The 16,580-nt window shown below is 39.3% G+C and overlaps 1 protein-coding gene across 1 annotated transcript in view; it reads right to left on the reverse strand.

Annotated features, from left to right (window-relative positions):
- Nucleotides 1–11,613: 11,613 nt before the first annotated feature.
- The window catches only part of COL25A1 (collagen type XXV alpha 1 chain), a 613,974-nt gene continuing 609,007 nt past the window's right edge, over nucleotides 11,614–16,580 (reverse strand). Inside the window, exons 36-37 of the mRNA XM_082263198.1 lie at nucleotides 13,069–13,107; nucleotides 11,614–11,973 (exon numbers count right to left, since the gene is read on the reverse strand). Of these exons, the coding sequence (XP_082119324.1) occupies nucleotides 11,923–11,973; nucleotides 13,069–13,107 (90 nt within the window). The 3' untranslated portion in view covers nucleotides 11,614–11,922. The remainder of the gene's footprint in view (nucleotides 11,974–13,068; nucleotides 13,108–16,580) is intronic.

Here is a 16,580-nt window from a genome sequence, read left to right on the forward strand (position 1 = left end):
CCAATTGGCTGAAATGTTTACAATTTTCTAATAACTAAGAGGACTGCTTGTTATAAAGTATTTGGCCTTACATTTGTCAACCTGCTATTAAGTAACCTGTACCACAAATACATGCTAGACAGTATTATATTCTTACAAAAAGTAAATAGTAACATTAAAAAATAGATAAAAGGAGAAATAAAGCATTTCTTCAATGTGTTTGCTCTTACCCCTTATAAATCAGACCTCTAGTAACAAAGCCGTAGCAAGAAAATGGTGTCTTGTCTCCATGTAATGACAAAACTAATCACAAATAAAACTCATACAGGCAATAAAAAGCTAAAATCTGTCAAAATACAGGAAGAATAAATATGGAAAATGTGTTCTGAATGCAATTAACAATGAATGCAATTAGTGCAATCACTGAACAAAAGGTAACAGCTATTTCGATTTTCAGTCATATAAAGATTCATCTATGACAGAAATACGTCTACCTATAAAAATGAATTTGGTTAAGGAATGCAAAAGTGTGATGTGTGTTGTGTGTGGGAATGAGGTAGGGAACTTATTAAAGTAGATCTCTAGGCAAAACCATTTTTTTGGAGGGGGTTTGGTTAGCATGGTGAAAGATTACCCTTTTATTGCTGCCTGATTCCCCATTTGGTAAGATTTATTCCTCTATTTGTACTGGTGACCACTGTTACTCTGTAGAAAAGTGAGCAGAAATTCAATATTTGAGACGTAAGGGGACGTCTTCAAATGGGAACATCTGATTCAAAGGCAGATGACTAAGGGGGGAATTCTACTCAGTTTGGGAGTCTTCCTTCAACTTCCTGTTGCATCTCTGGGAGAGGAAGTGAAAGGAAATTTCCCCAAGTTTTAACCCTTCTCTGTTCTATCCAAAACAAAAATGAAAAAGGTTTTACACTTTAGGGACTGTATGTGATATAGACAATTCCAACAACCATAGATATATACGTACAGATATTGCAAATGTCCCTATGCTCTTCTTTCCTAGGCATTCTATGAGAGCAATGTTCACATGAGATAATGTTATCCTTAGATGTGGGTCATTATACAAACAAAAAATAAATGCCCCAACTCTTAATTATTAATAATGTTATAGCTGAACTGTAGGCCAGACAGAGTAAGAAGTGGTTTATTGCTGCCTGTGATGCAATTGGAAAGTATCCTCCCTTTTTGTGATATGGTGACACAACAGGAAATCTCCCCAATACACAGACAGCAGTAATGACATAATAGAGGTTTCTCTCTTCGCCACCCTAGTATAAAAAAGCATGTCCATTCTCTATCAGGGACCCAGCAATGAAAACCTAAGAGAGGTTTTAATACTCTTTTTAGAATGAAAAACATTTTGGTTGAAGCTGGCATGTTCCAAGGGATGGACAAATACATAGTAGGGAGAAGATACATAGTAGGCAGAAGATTGATTGTATAGGTAAAAATGGAACCTAATATAAAATGTATAATAGTAAGAGTTCTTCAGTTAAGAAAAAACAATGAAACTAACCTAATTTTTGTAATGACCTTTCAGGCTTTTAAAACTATTGTGGGATGAAAGAGAATGGAAATACTTTTTATAGCTTACAGCAATGAGTATAACTGTGTTCTAATAGACTCTAAGAGAAATCGTCCACATATAATACATGGATTGCTTCCACTAAAAATGGTTAGCACCGTATAACAGTTAAAACACAAAGTACAGCATGTAACTACATGATGGAATTAACCAAAAGTAAAGCATTAATTTTTTGATGCAAAAAAATAAAGGCGAAAAATATAAATTGCTGTTTTAGGATGACTGTATATTTTAGTGGAAATCTTTATATTTTCTGAAAATGTAACTTGTCAATGTGAGGAAAACTGCTTAATAACTTTTTTCAAACTAAAGAAAGAGATATATCAATAAAATATTATTATTAGGTAATATAGCATATTAATTAGGGTCAGTCGTGTTTTGCTTTCATTGTACCTGAAAACCAAAATGATCTACTGATACCCCAACACTTGAATAAAAAAGTGAAATTCACTTCTCCCTCTATAAACATTATTACACAGACTCACACATGATGTGTGAAAATACCAGGAAATGCTATAGATTTATTTTAGCATTCTTTAGCATAAAGCAAGGCAATCATTAGGGTAAGCCTCTGCAGGATATTATTTTGTTAAAAATAAATTTTTTTCATAAATCTGTTCCTCGGACTTAACACCTGAGAGAACTACCCCAAGTTGTCTCATTATAGGCAAACTTCTTACAAACATGGTGGGGGATCACTGGTTCATTGCATCATACCTGTAAAAAATACATTTTTGTACATACAGCGAAGGGGATCTGTGAAGTTATATTGAATACATTTGTAAAAACCATTACTTATAAGAAAGATATCCTCTAAAAGTATGATTACCATGCGAAAATGGACAATATTGTGCTTTTCAAGACAGCATAATACAAGAAGTTTTACCTACCCACATCTACATATGTGTATGCAGTGTGCCCCTCAATTAAAGAAGGAGCTTTGAAATACCATCTTAAGTGAACACAATGGTGTTTTTTTTTTTTTAGTTTTTTCCTTTTTAAGTAGAATAAAACCAAAAATAAACATTTCTTCTGCACCAATAATAATAAGACATAGACTAATAATATATTACATCTATAAATGTATAAGCAGCTATATTCTTACCACTGTCTGGGTTTGGAATATGCAAATAAAGTCAGTCACACAATGATGATATGACCGCTATGCACTAACATCTAATCTCTTCAATACATCAATGCTTTTATCAAGGCTTTGTGAATAAAGGTACAACAGCAAAAAATAAGGCATGATGATTGATTATCAGTATGCTAGGCAGAAGCACAGAGCAAAACCCTTTGGCAACCACAACACTTACTGTGGCTGGATTTTTAACCATAGACTGCACATTACAAATTTCTTCATAAAAATAATGAGAACGTGAATGCATTATATCAATTTTAGCAAGATCCTGCCACACAGGGTCATACATTTCATTCCCATCAGAGAATTAAAGGATCTCTGGGATGGAGGATCTTCATTGCTGCTTAGTTTATAAAAAAAACACATGAGCCAGTATTGGTCTGTGAATGAAAACTAGGTCTTTCCATTTTTGGTTAACCTTGTCCATTGTCATATTTCTTATGCACCACAGGATGCAGCCTCTCAGACAACTCAACTCCAAACTTTGTGGCATCCATGGAACATATTTGATAACTGTGATATGCCCATCTTGTACTTCCTGGAGGGCTGTGGTTAGCACGGAATGAAAAGATGCTGAAGGCAATCAGGACCTTTGAGCCTCAGTAGTAGATCTGGGCTTGTCAAGTAGGAGATGATACATTGCTGGATGGATCTCCAAAACAGAATAGCATTGCTCTTATATCTCAACCACCTTATCTCTTCCTTGCTACAAGCCATGGCGTTACTCCCTTTAATTGAATGAAAGTGACTTGTTAAGGGATTTGGGTAAGTAGTCACAAAGATCAATCGCCTAGCATATAAGGTTCAACCACTCGGCAAACTCCGGAAACATCATGCATGTCATTAGTCTGTACAAACATTGAGACGACACAAATCACTTGTGCTATTTGGCATGGAGGTTCAGTTGGAAATGAATTGCAAGAAGAGTTATTTGTCAGTATATGGAGATATGTCTTCAACAAATGGTCTTTCATGACATTACAAGCCAAGCGTATAGGTGTTTATAAGCTAAGCACTAATATAAAGTGTCATATAAACTTATGGTCAAGTAACTCCACAGATCCAAAGATTCCATCAGCAGTGTTCACTACTGCCAAATAGCTTGTGCAAGAAGACAAAAGATGGACATGTAGAAGCAGGTATATGTAAACAGATGAAGTCATTCTTTTAAATGTTTATCTATAAATACACAGTTTTAATTATTTACAACTTCATGCTTGCATGGTTAGACTGGTCACTGCAAAAAGAAACAGGAAAACAGTTGTGAGTGGTAAGGCAATGCAGGCAAAATCAAACAGTGCAGTCATTTTTACCGAATATCACTCAAATACAACTAATTATACAGCATGCAATGAAAACATTTAGCTATGGGATTTAACCATCAGAAATAAATCCCTCCCGAGCCAATCTTAGGCATCCAGGGGGGTTTTAGGAGTAGATGGGCTGGTTCTCCCTTTACTGAAGTAGGGAACCATTTAAAGATAAATGGAAATGAATAAGTCCTTGACTGGGCAGTGGGCACTTAATAGACCAAGGTGCACAGCTGCAGTGCAAAGCCACCATTCCTTTGGTTTAGTTAATAAGCCCTATTCTCGATTTACTAGTACATTGTGCATAGGCATTGTTTTTCTGGGTTATTAAGAACTCATTCACTAAGCAAACAATATGCCAACAAGGTCAATCATTTAAAAAAAATCCCTTTCCTCCACATCCCCAATCACTAAATTTAGTTACATACTTTACAAAGTCGCTGATTGTTGATATACGTTCTGTTGCAGCAGTGGCAGAGCTCTCAAAACACCTATAGTCAACCGAACCCAGTACTGCACATTCACATATTCTCAGAGAGAGGACTGTTTTTGCAAGACATGTGTGCAAATCTGCTCCATCAAAAATGTACCAGTCAACACTCAAAAGAGTCAGCAGTGAGCACATTTTAAGAAACATTAACTAATTTGAATGATGTGGGATGAAGAATGACAATCTTTCAGTTTATTTTCTACTTAGTCATGAAAGGTAATGGTGTGTGTGGGTGTAGGTAGTACAGCCTAAAACATAGGATAGTAGTGCACTGTGCGCCCTAATCCCAACTACAACTCTAGTTGAGATGAGACTGGATGGGATATGGCAAATGGCTGGGAGTTTCCAGCCAACTCTATCCTCACTCAGTTAACTCACCCTTTTAACCCTACATGTTTGAAACATGTGCATGTTCTACACATTCATTTGTTTATCAACATTTATTGATGCTAAATAACGTAGTGTTGTGACATTTATTGATCCTTAAAAATAATTTTATTGAAATTGCTAATTTCATTTACTGCCCAGAGTAATATTAATTTGGATGAAGATAGTCTCCAAGTAATAAGCTGGCATTTAATTGCATGTTTGGCAGACTTCTTCATGGTTGGGAGCTGGCTTGTGTTCAATAAATGCTCTGTTAATGCACTGATACATTGTGAGTATCTCAGTAATTGTATATGTTTTGGAACTGTCTGCTTAAATATATTTTCTTACTTTTAATTTATTAAACAAATTGGTCGCCTAATAAAGTCTATTTATAATCAGCATTCCAATATCAGAAAAAAAATAAATAAATAGGTTTTGATCAATTTTGCAATTTTCACCTCTGACTTGTTTACTTCTGATCTATAAAGCTTAACTAACTACAGTTGATTTAATAGGTAACTTGCTTCCTAATAGTTTGGAAAAACATAAGGTGATCTGTTGATAAAAATAGGATTTTTGGCTTTCCAGTTTTTTGTTTCTTAGAGTACAGTACAGGACACAGGATCTTTAGTCTTTACCATGGGTTATTTGCAGCTACCTTTAGGGGATAAAATGCTTACAAAAACAAAAAAGCCAAAGGGACCTATTTAGCCCCTCCCAATCGCAGTCCTATAGCAAGCAATCTGGAGATTTTAAAGAACACATGTGGGGGACCTGTGTCCTCACTGCAGTGGTCCTCAACCCTGGCCTACAGGGCCCACTAACAGGCCAGGTTTTAAGTATTACCTTGGGGAGATGCAGACTAGAATACTGCAATCACTGAGCAGCAAATGACATCACCTGGGATGTATTTCAGTTATCTTGCAAACCTGGCCTGTTAGTGGGCCCTGTAGGCCAGGGTTGAGGACCACTGCTCTACTCTACTCCAAAACATGGATTTTACTAGTAAGTAAAAAATCCTATTTTCTTAGTTTTACAGTACAAGACACAGGATCTTTCATTTTTAACCATTTTTAAACATCCAAAAGTTGTCCAACTGAGGGGTGGGTAACACAGTACACAAACGCCAACAGTCCAATGTAAAAACAGGTCAAGAAGGGCTCAACAGAGCTCAGAGAGCAACATATAGCATCTTACACCTGAAAGTGGCATCAGAAGAGGCTTGAATATCCACCTGGTAAAATTTAACAAACATATGAACAGAAGACTATGTGGCATGCATATCTAAATGAAACCGATGCATGATGCTGAAAAGCTCAAGAAGCATTAAAGGATCTGGTGGTGTACATCTTAACAGGGGAGAGGTTATCCTTATCCTTTAAACCATAAACTTGAATGATGACTTGTCTTATTCATCTAGCAATTGTGCAGAGAGAAGCAGGGAGTCCCCTGCAGGAACCCTCTGGAAGCACAAAGAGGGAATCTGATTGCCTAGAAGGGTCTGTAGCCAAGAGTTAGATTCCTGCAGTCAAGACAGTGGAGATACATTTTCTTGGGATGTTTTAAAGCAGGTAATATAGAAGGAAGGACAATGTCTTGTTTAAGGTAGAAGGAGGAAAACACCCTAGGGAGAAAGGAGGCTTTTGACCTCAGGACAACCTTAACCTTGTGTAGCACTAGAAAAAAGCTCTTTACAGGACAAGGCTGCTAACTCAGGGATCCTATGTGTAAACGCAATGAGCAAAGAGAATTAAGAATAAGGTAATATCCCTAATAGGTTTGAAAGGCAGCCTCTGAAGGGCTAAAAGAACCAGGTTCAGTCCCCACAGGGCAAATGAGCAGGCAGAGATATGTGCACAACACCCTGCACAAAGGCCCTAACTGTAGAATGAGAGATTCTCAAGGCCAGATGCTGATCTAGACCAGACTGATGGAAGGACCCTGATGCATCCTAGGATAAAATGTACTGGTCTTGCACCATGCAAAATAGGATCCGCTCAAAGGATTAGTTTGCCCTGGTGGATAGACTTATTGGACTGTTTTTGCCATAATTATATTACAGTTATTGAGACTATAGGAGTGTTACCACTTATCCATCTCAATAGACCTTTGATGGTCTAGGTGTGCTATCTATATCTCTTTGTGTCTGCCAATTTTTCACACCTGGCATGTGGAGGGCACATGGAGCAGGAATGTAGAATTCTGCCGAGCAAAGGGTCAAGTCTGCTTCTCTTTAAGTGGCTTAACTTCTGGTGCCTCCCTCATAGTTGTTGTAGGCAACAGCTGTTGCATTGTTCATATATATTTTTGTAGGGTGACCTTGCAACTCAGCAGTCCAGCATTGAAGAGACAACTGAATCTCCCTGAGTTCCAGAAAGTTGATGGGATGGCAAGCTTCCTTGGATGATCAAATGCCCTGCACTTAGACTGGCCACCGTTGTGAGATCTTTCTATGTCTTGGGGGAAAAGGGTTTTGCTGATTCCAACTCTGGGCTGGAAATCCACTATACCAGGGAGAGTCTGTTCTTGTGAGTCAGACAAATGTGGTGGTCTAAGAACCAAGACTGCTTGCCCACACTACCAAAACTTTTAGATAAAATTATCTGGAATGAAACTGGCATATAGCACTGCCTAAAACGAGACTACAATGCAGGCATGAATGGAGGACCCGTCTGGGATCGAAGGGCCCAGGGACATGGGTGGAGGGAAAGAAGAGAAGTTTTTCCCAGTGCAGAAAGATCCTGTGAAGGTACCCAACTGCATCTTTACAGAATCTGCCCTTTCTGCTGGAAATTGTCTGACATAAAGAGGACTAATATTTTAGCCTTAGTTTGTCATAATACCCAAAAAACATGTATCTCCTTAAAATAGAGCAGAGCTAGGACTAGGGCAAGCACTTTGATGAAAACCTGAGGGGCTATGGAAAGACTAAAGAAAAGAGTGGGAAAATTAATAATGTTGAGCACAATTTAGATAGTGTTGTGAAGAAGGAGGATACAAATATGCAAGTAAGCATCTTGGAGGCCTCCACTAAAGCCAGAAAATTCTTTGGAAGGAGGGAGTTATTAACCAACCCGGTCGATTCCATGTGGAACTTTTGAAATTGCTAGAAAAAGGTGAGAGTTTTCAGATCTAGAATGAGACAAACTCCTCCATTTCTCTTGAGAACTGTGAACAGGCATGAATTTAAATCCTGAAACTGTTCCTCGTTCGAGACCTGGATAATGACCCCCCTGCCAGGTGAACTGTTGAACAGCACCAAGAAGATATGCTAGTGTCTGTGTAAAAAGAAGTGCATTTAGAGGGCAAAGTGGGGAGAAGGCAGAGTCCTGAACTCAATTTTGTAGTCTTTGAAAATGACTCTCTCCCCCCAAACATTGGAGATTTCTGGAAACCAGAAGGCCTGAAAGCCTTTAGACAAGCAGGGATACCCCAAAACTGAGAAGAAGGCTTGGTGCCAGATCTAGCTGGCTTGGAGGTCCATGTCTTCTAATGATCAGACTTCTAATGTGTTTTAGACATATACTTGGACGTGGAGGCATGACACAGACAAAATAAATTTTTCCTAGTCTCAGATTTAAAAGGTCATGCTGCTGAGCCTTCTTTTTTCTAGGGATGGAGACCAAACAGATGTTATCTTTCAAAGGGCAACAGCTCAAGGCATTTCTTGCCCAGAGGTTCCACCGACCAGCATTTGAGCCAATGGGTTCTCCACATAAGGTTGCAGAGGATGCACATTATAGAGATTTGGTGAAACGTAGCCATCAAGCCATTCACACAGTATTGTAAGGCCAGAGGTAAAAGCTCTAGGTGGTGGTGAACCAAGGGTTCCTTTAGTAATGAACTAGGTTCTCAGGCAATGCACTTAGTCCAGTAAGCAAGGCTCTGGCAGAAGTCCATGAATGCAACAGCAGATTTATTGGGTCCTCTTTATAGAGACCATTAATGTCTCTGTAAATCAAACAATGGCTTGATCCGGCACAGGGATTATTCATTTCTACAGGAAACGCTACTCAATAAGATATTGCTGAGCAAACATTTTAGGAGGAGCAAAGAGCTTTTTATCGTGAGGCCAGTCACTGTACAAGACAGGCTCTAAGATTGAGGGGACTGGAAAGGTTTGGGTAATTTAGGGGCCCCATGCTGGGGACCTTTGGGTGTGCAGACGCAGGCTGCTTTAATAGTAAACACAAGCATACAGCATTAGGAGTACCAATGGTGTCCTTAAAGGAGAAGTATAGCCAAAGCTAGTTTGGCTGTACCTCTCCTATGGATCACAGGAGTGCAAATCGTTTTGCACTCCTGTGAACCATTTTTAGCAGAGAGCTGACATTACAGAAATCAGTCCAGGCACCGCGTCATCACAACAATGGTAGTTGGAATCAACCAGGGGACCGATGCTGCATCAACCTAGCTAAGTATAATTCTGGAGAAAAAAAAACAAAGCCATACATCTCTTTTAAGCTTGGATGAAATCTCCAACAAAGACATATCCTCTTGATCTGATTCCTTAGAAGAAGAGAAAATTCTTCCTCATCTAACTCCTCCTCAGACAGCATATCAGCAGCAAAATCAGAGACCAATTTAAGAAGATAGACCAAAGGGTTTTTTTGCGACCTTTGCTATCTACGACCTCTATCTATGGCCAGTTGTGGACCCATAAGAAGGCATTAAATCAGACTCGGGGAAATGTCCAAACAGAGGGTACTAGGGCAATGTAGAGAGAGACTACCGCCCTGTGCACCCCACCCCTGAGCGGAGTCTGCACTTGTTAGGCCATCTGACCCCTTGGTTCAGCTCTTGTGATTTGTCATGTGCATTGCAAAGTGTCCCCAAATGGGGTACTTACCAAATCACCTTCTCTGCTGTGGAGAAGAAAGGGTTAGGCCTTCTCTGGCATACACTATAGGCTGCTGAACACAGAAATGATCCACTATGCCAGGGAGTCAGTAACCAGCCGAGAGAAGTGCCCATGAGAAAGAAAATGGAAGCCACACAGGCACAATAGAGGCCATGCAATGGACTTGGGGCAGGATGTCAGGGAAATGGCTCCCAATTTTTTACATGGCTGCTACAGACCATTTAAATGTTGCAGCCTAAAGCATAGGAGCACCAGTATCCTGGTACGGATTTTAAGAGCACAAGCCCTGTAACTACAGCAGATGATTTCTTTACACCCTGGGCAGGATGTAGTTTCAGCTGGGGAGTCAACTGACTGGAAGCTGCAGAAAGGAGACACAAAGGCTATGGTGCAGCCAGGAATCTTGATAAAAAAATCTTTATGAAAAAAAAAAAACCTCTTCAGCTTCTTTCAGTAGAGAAAATGCATCTATCACCTAGGGACACTAGCAAAACACTGAAGCTAGTTGGGAATGGAGCGGGTTATATAAGGGATGTGCCTGCAAATTTTTTTTTTTTATGATCCTATGTCCTGTACTCAGAGCCTGTACAAGGGGGGGGTGGAAGGGACGGGTGTCCTGGGCGGCACCATTTAGTAGAGGAAGGGGGGCACAGCGCAGCACAGGTGAACTGTGTGTGACAGTGTGATTACTAACACACCGGGCGGGCAGGCGAGCGACCGCTAATAGCTATAAGGAAGTGAGACCTTCACTTCCCTGTCAGGCGGGTATCTCCACTGACAGGGAAGTGAAGGGCTCACTTCGTTACAGCTATTAGCAGCCGCTCACCCGCCCGCCTGGTGTGTTAGTTCATACCAGGGGCGGACTGACCCATCTGACTGAGTGCCCGGGACCAGTGGGGGGCCCTATGAGAGGCTCCTGGGGATGAGCATTTGCGGCAGGCAAACCACCTCTGCTACACGTCCAGCTTTGTGCAGTGAAGATTCCTGTCAGGCTGCCTGCCTCCTCTCCCCCCGCCCGCCTCGATGACCCTCTTGCTTGCTAGGACCGACACTGCTCACGACTACGGACACAGCTTGGTCAACTTGACATAGCATTGCTGCCATTTTTTAACATTGGCGTCTATGGGAAATTTTGGACAGCTTGGCATGGCACTGCTCCCTGTCTAACATTGGCGTCTATGGGAAATTTTGGACAGCTTGGCATGGCCCTACTCCCTGTCTAACATTGGCGTCTATGGGAAATGTTGGTCAGCTTGACATGGCACTGCTCCTTGTTTTTAACATTGGCATCCATGGAAAATATTGGTTTTGAAATGACACTGACTTTTTCTTTATAGGGGGGGCGCAGTTTGCCATCTTCGCCCTGGGCACCAGATTACCTTGTCCCGCCACTGCCTGTACTGAACACTTAACAAATGCTGGTGTGACCACAGATTAAAAATTTAAAAGTTTAACTGTACTAACATACAATATGTCACAAATTACATATTGAGTAACTCAACAGAATGTTACTGTTTGACAAGACTGTCTTTTAGAAACTTTGGGGCCAAATAATAACCAAAGAGGTTAATATAGGAAAAATGCATAAAACGCACTTACATAAAAATAGGCTCTTGCACAAAAACAGATGCTAATAATAACAATGTATAATGTAAAGTATCCTACTGTCGTCAATAATGTATTAGTTATTTTCCAAGCTGGTCCTTTTAAACAAACTTTACAAAGGCTTTACATGCTGTTAGAACATTGAAGAAGAAGTCCACTGAGCATTTTTTTCTAAGGTATCCATAAAATATGATAACACTTTAATTTTCAGAAACAGTATTTATTTCAGGTATTTATATAGTGCAGACAATTTACACAATGCTTTATGTATAGTACGTTCACATCAGTCTCTTCCCTCAAGGAGTTTACAATTTAAGGTCCCTACCTCACATGCATACATACACATACTAGGACCAATTTAGATGAGAGCCAAAAGGAGTGTGGGAGGAAACCAGAGAAAACCCACACACGCACAGGGAAAATATAAAAATTCCATGCAGGTATCCTGGTTGGGATTCAAACCAAGGACCCTAGTGCTGTAAGGTAGGAGTGCTAAACACTAAGCCATTGCATTGTTTACAATGTCTTTCTCTCCAGTTTCCAGTACCAGGTGCAGAAAATGCTCCGTTATGTGATCTTTACTTCTCCTTTGTCCATTCTAACTAAGTAGTTCCTAATCTGTAAATAAAAGTTAGGGTCAACTGAGAAAATAACAAGTAGACCATACAACCCTCTCCCTCCATATAAAGTAAACATAAATGGCAACCCTTTGTTTTTAATAGAACGTACATCTGCTCTTTCTAGGTGGGAAAATAATTCTTACATTTCACATATTTATTAATAATTATATACTTTAAAAAGCTGTAAACTAGGAACTTTGTTGTCTGGTATCCATTCCATTGATTTCAGTAGGGAAAGGCTTTTCAAACTGCAAAAGCATCTTTTTGAAAACAATAGTTAAGGATAACACCAAACTTTTCTAGGAATTTGTTAAAGAAATGGCATAAATTATCAACCCTAATCTCAGGAGGAGTGTACATAAGTGAAACTACAGAGTGCCAGGCTGGATCTGGGCGTGTGCAATGTTGCCTGAATATGCCATCATCCATATTGCTCACTCCTCCATTAATGTTTTTTTAAATTTTTACACAATATTTATTGGCAAGAAAAAATTGACATTACATAATAAATAAATATATCACACAGTGCTAAGATTGGGACATGAAGGAGCAGAACTCAGAGCCAGGCATGCTGCATGCACATGTAGCAAGAAATATGCAGAGGGAGAAGAAGTAGCTGCTATTGCTCTTTCAGGGTCCAGCTACAGGATGGCAATAGGAATGTGACCTAGCTTTAGTGCATAGTCTGGCTATTATATCTGACAGAAATTGCATTATAGGATTGTATGAACAGAAATACAATTCCCCTTGCAGGTGAAATAGCTATCATATACAGTATATTTTCTGTTTTTCAACTCCTGCCCATGTTTCAGCTTTAGGTTTAGTTACAACCCAAGCAAATCAGGAGCAAATATATTGGAACACGTTCCTTTGGACCCTATGTTAAAAATACGGTAACATTTTTTTTTTGCTGTATTTACTGACATCTCCTCATTTAAAAAAAAATGTTTCAAAAGTAATGAGAAGTTATTCTTTAAAAATGCTCAGTGTTTTCAATTGTTGTAACAGTCATATTTAATACATGCAGTATAAAAAAAGAAAACAATACATGCTGCAAACAGTCAGCTTTTACAATGTGTTAGTTTGTACTCACCTTTTGCCAACAGCCAGGCATTGGAAGCCCATCTGGTCCCTGTTTTAATGAGACATTAACATGAATGTTATATATCTATATACAGTATATAGCATGCAGAAGGACATCCATTGTGCGGTTGCAATAGATGACTCTTATGGATAAGGATCAAATGTAAAAATAAATTTTAAACAAAAAGAATGAACCACACGTGATATTTGTAGACCAATTTGAGTGGTGATTTGAGCATATGTGGATTTGGTTTATTAAAACTTACCTCATTTTGTGCAATGTTCAAAAGAATAGCTGAAATCACTGCCATTTTAATATGGACTACACTTGAATTTTATTTCTTCAGAAGGCAGTCACTATTTGACTGCAATAGTAAAACTGAAACAAGTTGAGAGTTGCTTCAGTTGCACATTCAGAGAGAATGGTAATGTCTACCTTCAACAAAAGCAAGTTGTAAGATAGCAAAAATAGCTTTTAGGAATGCAACAATTTAAAACCAACTAAGTTACATTTAGGAAACGTTCAGGTCAAACTCGGATATATACACTATATTGTCAAAAGTATTGGGACACCTGCCTTTCCATGCAAATGAACTTTAATAGCATTCCAGTCTAAGTTCGTAGGGTTCAGTATATTCTTTAACAGCTTAAACTCTCCTGGGAAGGCTGTCCACAAGGTTTAGGAGTGTGTCAATGGGTATTTTTGACCATTCTTCCAGAAACGCATTTGTAAGGTCAATCACTGATGTTGGACGAAAAGTCTCTGCTCTAATTCTATCAGATTGAGGTCAGGACTCTGTTCAGGCCAGTCAAGTTTTTCCACCCCCAACTCACTCATCCATGTCTTTATGGACCTTGCTTTGTGCACTGGTCCAAATCATTGGATGGAGGGGGATTATGGTGTGGGGTTGTTTTTCAGATTTGGTTCCACTGAGGGGAACTCTTAAGGTGTCAGCATACCAAGACATTTTGGACAATTTCATGCTCCCAACTTTTTGGGAACAGTGGGATGGCCCCTTTGGCCAACTTTGGCCCTTTAGGATGGCCAACTTTGTGGGATGGCCCCTTCCTGTCCCAACATGACTGTGCACAAAGCAATATACATAAAGACATGGATGAGCGAGTTTGGGGGTGGAGGATCTTGACTGGCCTGGACAGAGTCCTGACCTCAACCCGATAGAACACTTTTTGGCGAGTCAGGCCTTTTCGTCCACCTCACAAATGCCTGACCTCACAAATGCGATTCTGAAAGAATGGTCAACCATTCCCATAGACACACTCCTAAATCTTGTGAAAAGCCTTCCCAGAAGAGCTGAAACAGTTATAGCTGAAAAGAGTGGGCCAACTCAATATTGAGCCCTTCGAACTAAGACTGGGATGCCATTAAAGTTCATGTGCATGTAAAGGCAGGCATTCCAATACTTTTGACAATATATTGTATCTTTAAAGAATAAGTGCTCTTATCCTTTTTGCCTAAACTACCCACTCTCTTTCAGCCCAGGTGCATACTTTCCTTTATCCCCAAGCTACAACCTGCCACGATATTGATGACAGCCAGTAAAATATTATTTGAGCTGGTAGCACCTTTACAGTATATCACTATACATTTATAGACAAAGAAGATTTCACAACAGGCTGTAAACATTGCAGTAGGATTGAGGTAAGTATGTATCTGTAGCAGTGTAGTACATGGTATTTTTTGGTTGGTGGGGCAAAAAAGATGAGAACACTTTATTGAACGTGCACTTTTTTTATTAACATATTAGTTATTATATTATTATACATATAATTAATATATAATATTATATTAACATAATATTGGGTTATGTATAGTTGGAAGTATCTCTCTTTTCTTTGTAACTCATTGTTTCCTTTGCTGAAACTTACATATCAGTTCCTAGCAGAAGTGTGGGTACCCTACATGGATGGAGAGAGGGGCTATAGGCAGACTAATTAGGAATGCTGTTTGCTAGCATGTGTCCTGTAACACAGAATTGGGATTTTTTTTCATGCTGTTGACCCAAATCCATATGGATGCATTACCTTTAGACATATAAACAGGTATTCATGTATTATCATTCATATCGAGTGCTTCATTTGAAGCTCTTTATCTCAATAATCTCCCATGTCACTCTGACTGTGTAATATGACACATCAATAGAAATGAAAAAATAGGGCCTTTAAAATGCTGATTAAATCGACCCTGTCAGCAAATTTGTAAATGCAAATAAACTTTGTTCCTGTAAAGAATGATAAATGTTTGCCTCTCCTGTTGCCCATGCTGTTGAACCCCACTCCAATCAAGAAGAATGGTTGGATGAAGTCAGTGATGAGCAAAAAAAAAAACCTACTGGATGTCACAATGTTCTGATTTCTCCTACGACCTCCTAGTCACTACTATGTCTTGTATACGCAGGACATCAACACTCCCGGAAGTGTCAAGTTCAGAAGAAAATTCACTTGGCTAGTCCTCCTAATTAAAGCAACATTTACCAACATAGGCAGTGGGAGAAGTTCTTTACAGTGACAGCTTTGCTTAACATTTACACATTTGTTGATTGGGTCGTTTTGTGTATTTTACAGTTCTTTACCCTAAAGAGAATGGAAGGACTTGGCAGATACTAGAAAAGCACTTCCACTATTCTTTACACACTGCTAAGCTACATCAGATTTGGACACATAAGTTTCTGTGCACACTATAGCAGAAACATTGGCTGACTCTACTCCATCCCTTGCTGATTTCACAGGTTTGCAGATGAGTACTGTAAATACCTGTTTTATGGCAGCTAAAGGTAACACTTTACCTAATGCTTTTAGCTCCCTATTGGAAAAGCATATCAAATAAATAGCAGAGACCTGCTAGTCAAGGCAGCAGGCCTATTCTCAAGTATGCGCGGGTATTTTTAACACACATTGCAATGCATTTTAGCGCACAGTGCATCTGCCTTTTCATTTTCTATAGACCCTTAATGATGGTCAACACACCAAAGCCAGTACCCGACCCATTTTTGGCCAATGCAGCATACCACAACATGTTTATTTCCATCTATGCATTTTGGTAAATTCTAAGGTCACTTGGGTTGTTTACAGAATTGGGGTTTCATTACAAATGAATGGGATGCCCCCCAAAACACATAATACAATGTGTGTTACTAACACTCATCAACATGCACCCATAATTGTGAATTCAGCCCGGAAATAGTTGAAGAAACACTGGAGTATGGAACTATTATATATATAACCAAAGTCAGCTTTCAGGGCATTTATCACATACTGTATTGTGCAAAACTGCTTATCCCATGCATGCTCAAAGCCTGCCATCATACAAAGCAATCTCTCTTCTGAAAAAACCTAGCTGGTTGTATGAACTGATGGCTAGACATGAACAGCCATTTCTACCTGGAGTATGCTCTGAGAGCTTCTCAATGTAAATATTAGGGTCTATGATTATTTAGCTGCTACACTTACTTGCTCACTATCGTTAGCAAAGCAGATAAGCACACCATCAATGTAAATGTTTTA

This window comes from Pelophylax lessonae (genome assembly GCF_965119305.1).
Source record: "Pelophylax lessonae genome assembly, chromosome: 1".
Classification (NCBI taxonomy): Eukaryota; Metazoa; Chordata; class Amphibia; order Anura; family Ranidae; genus Pelophylax; species Pelophylax lessonae.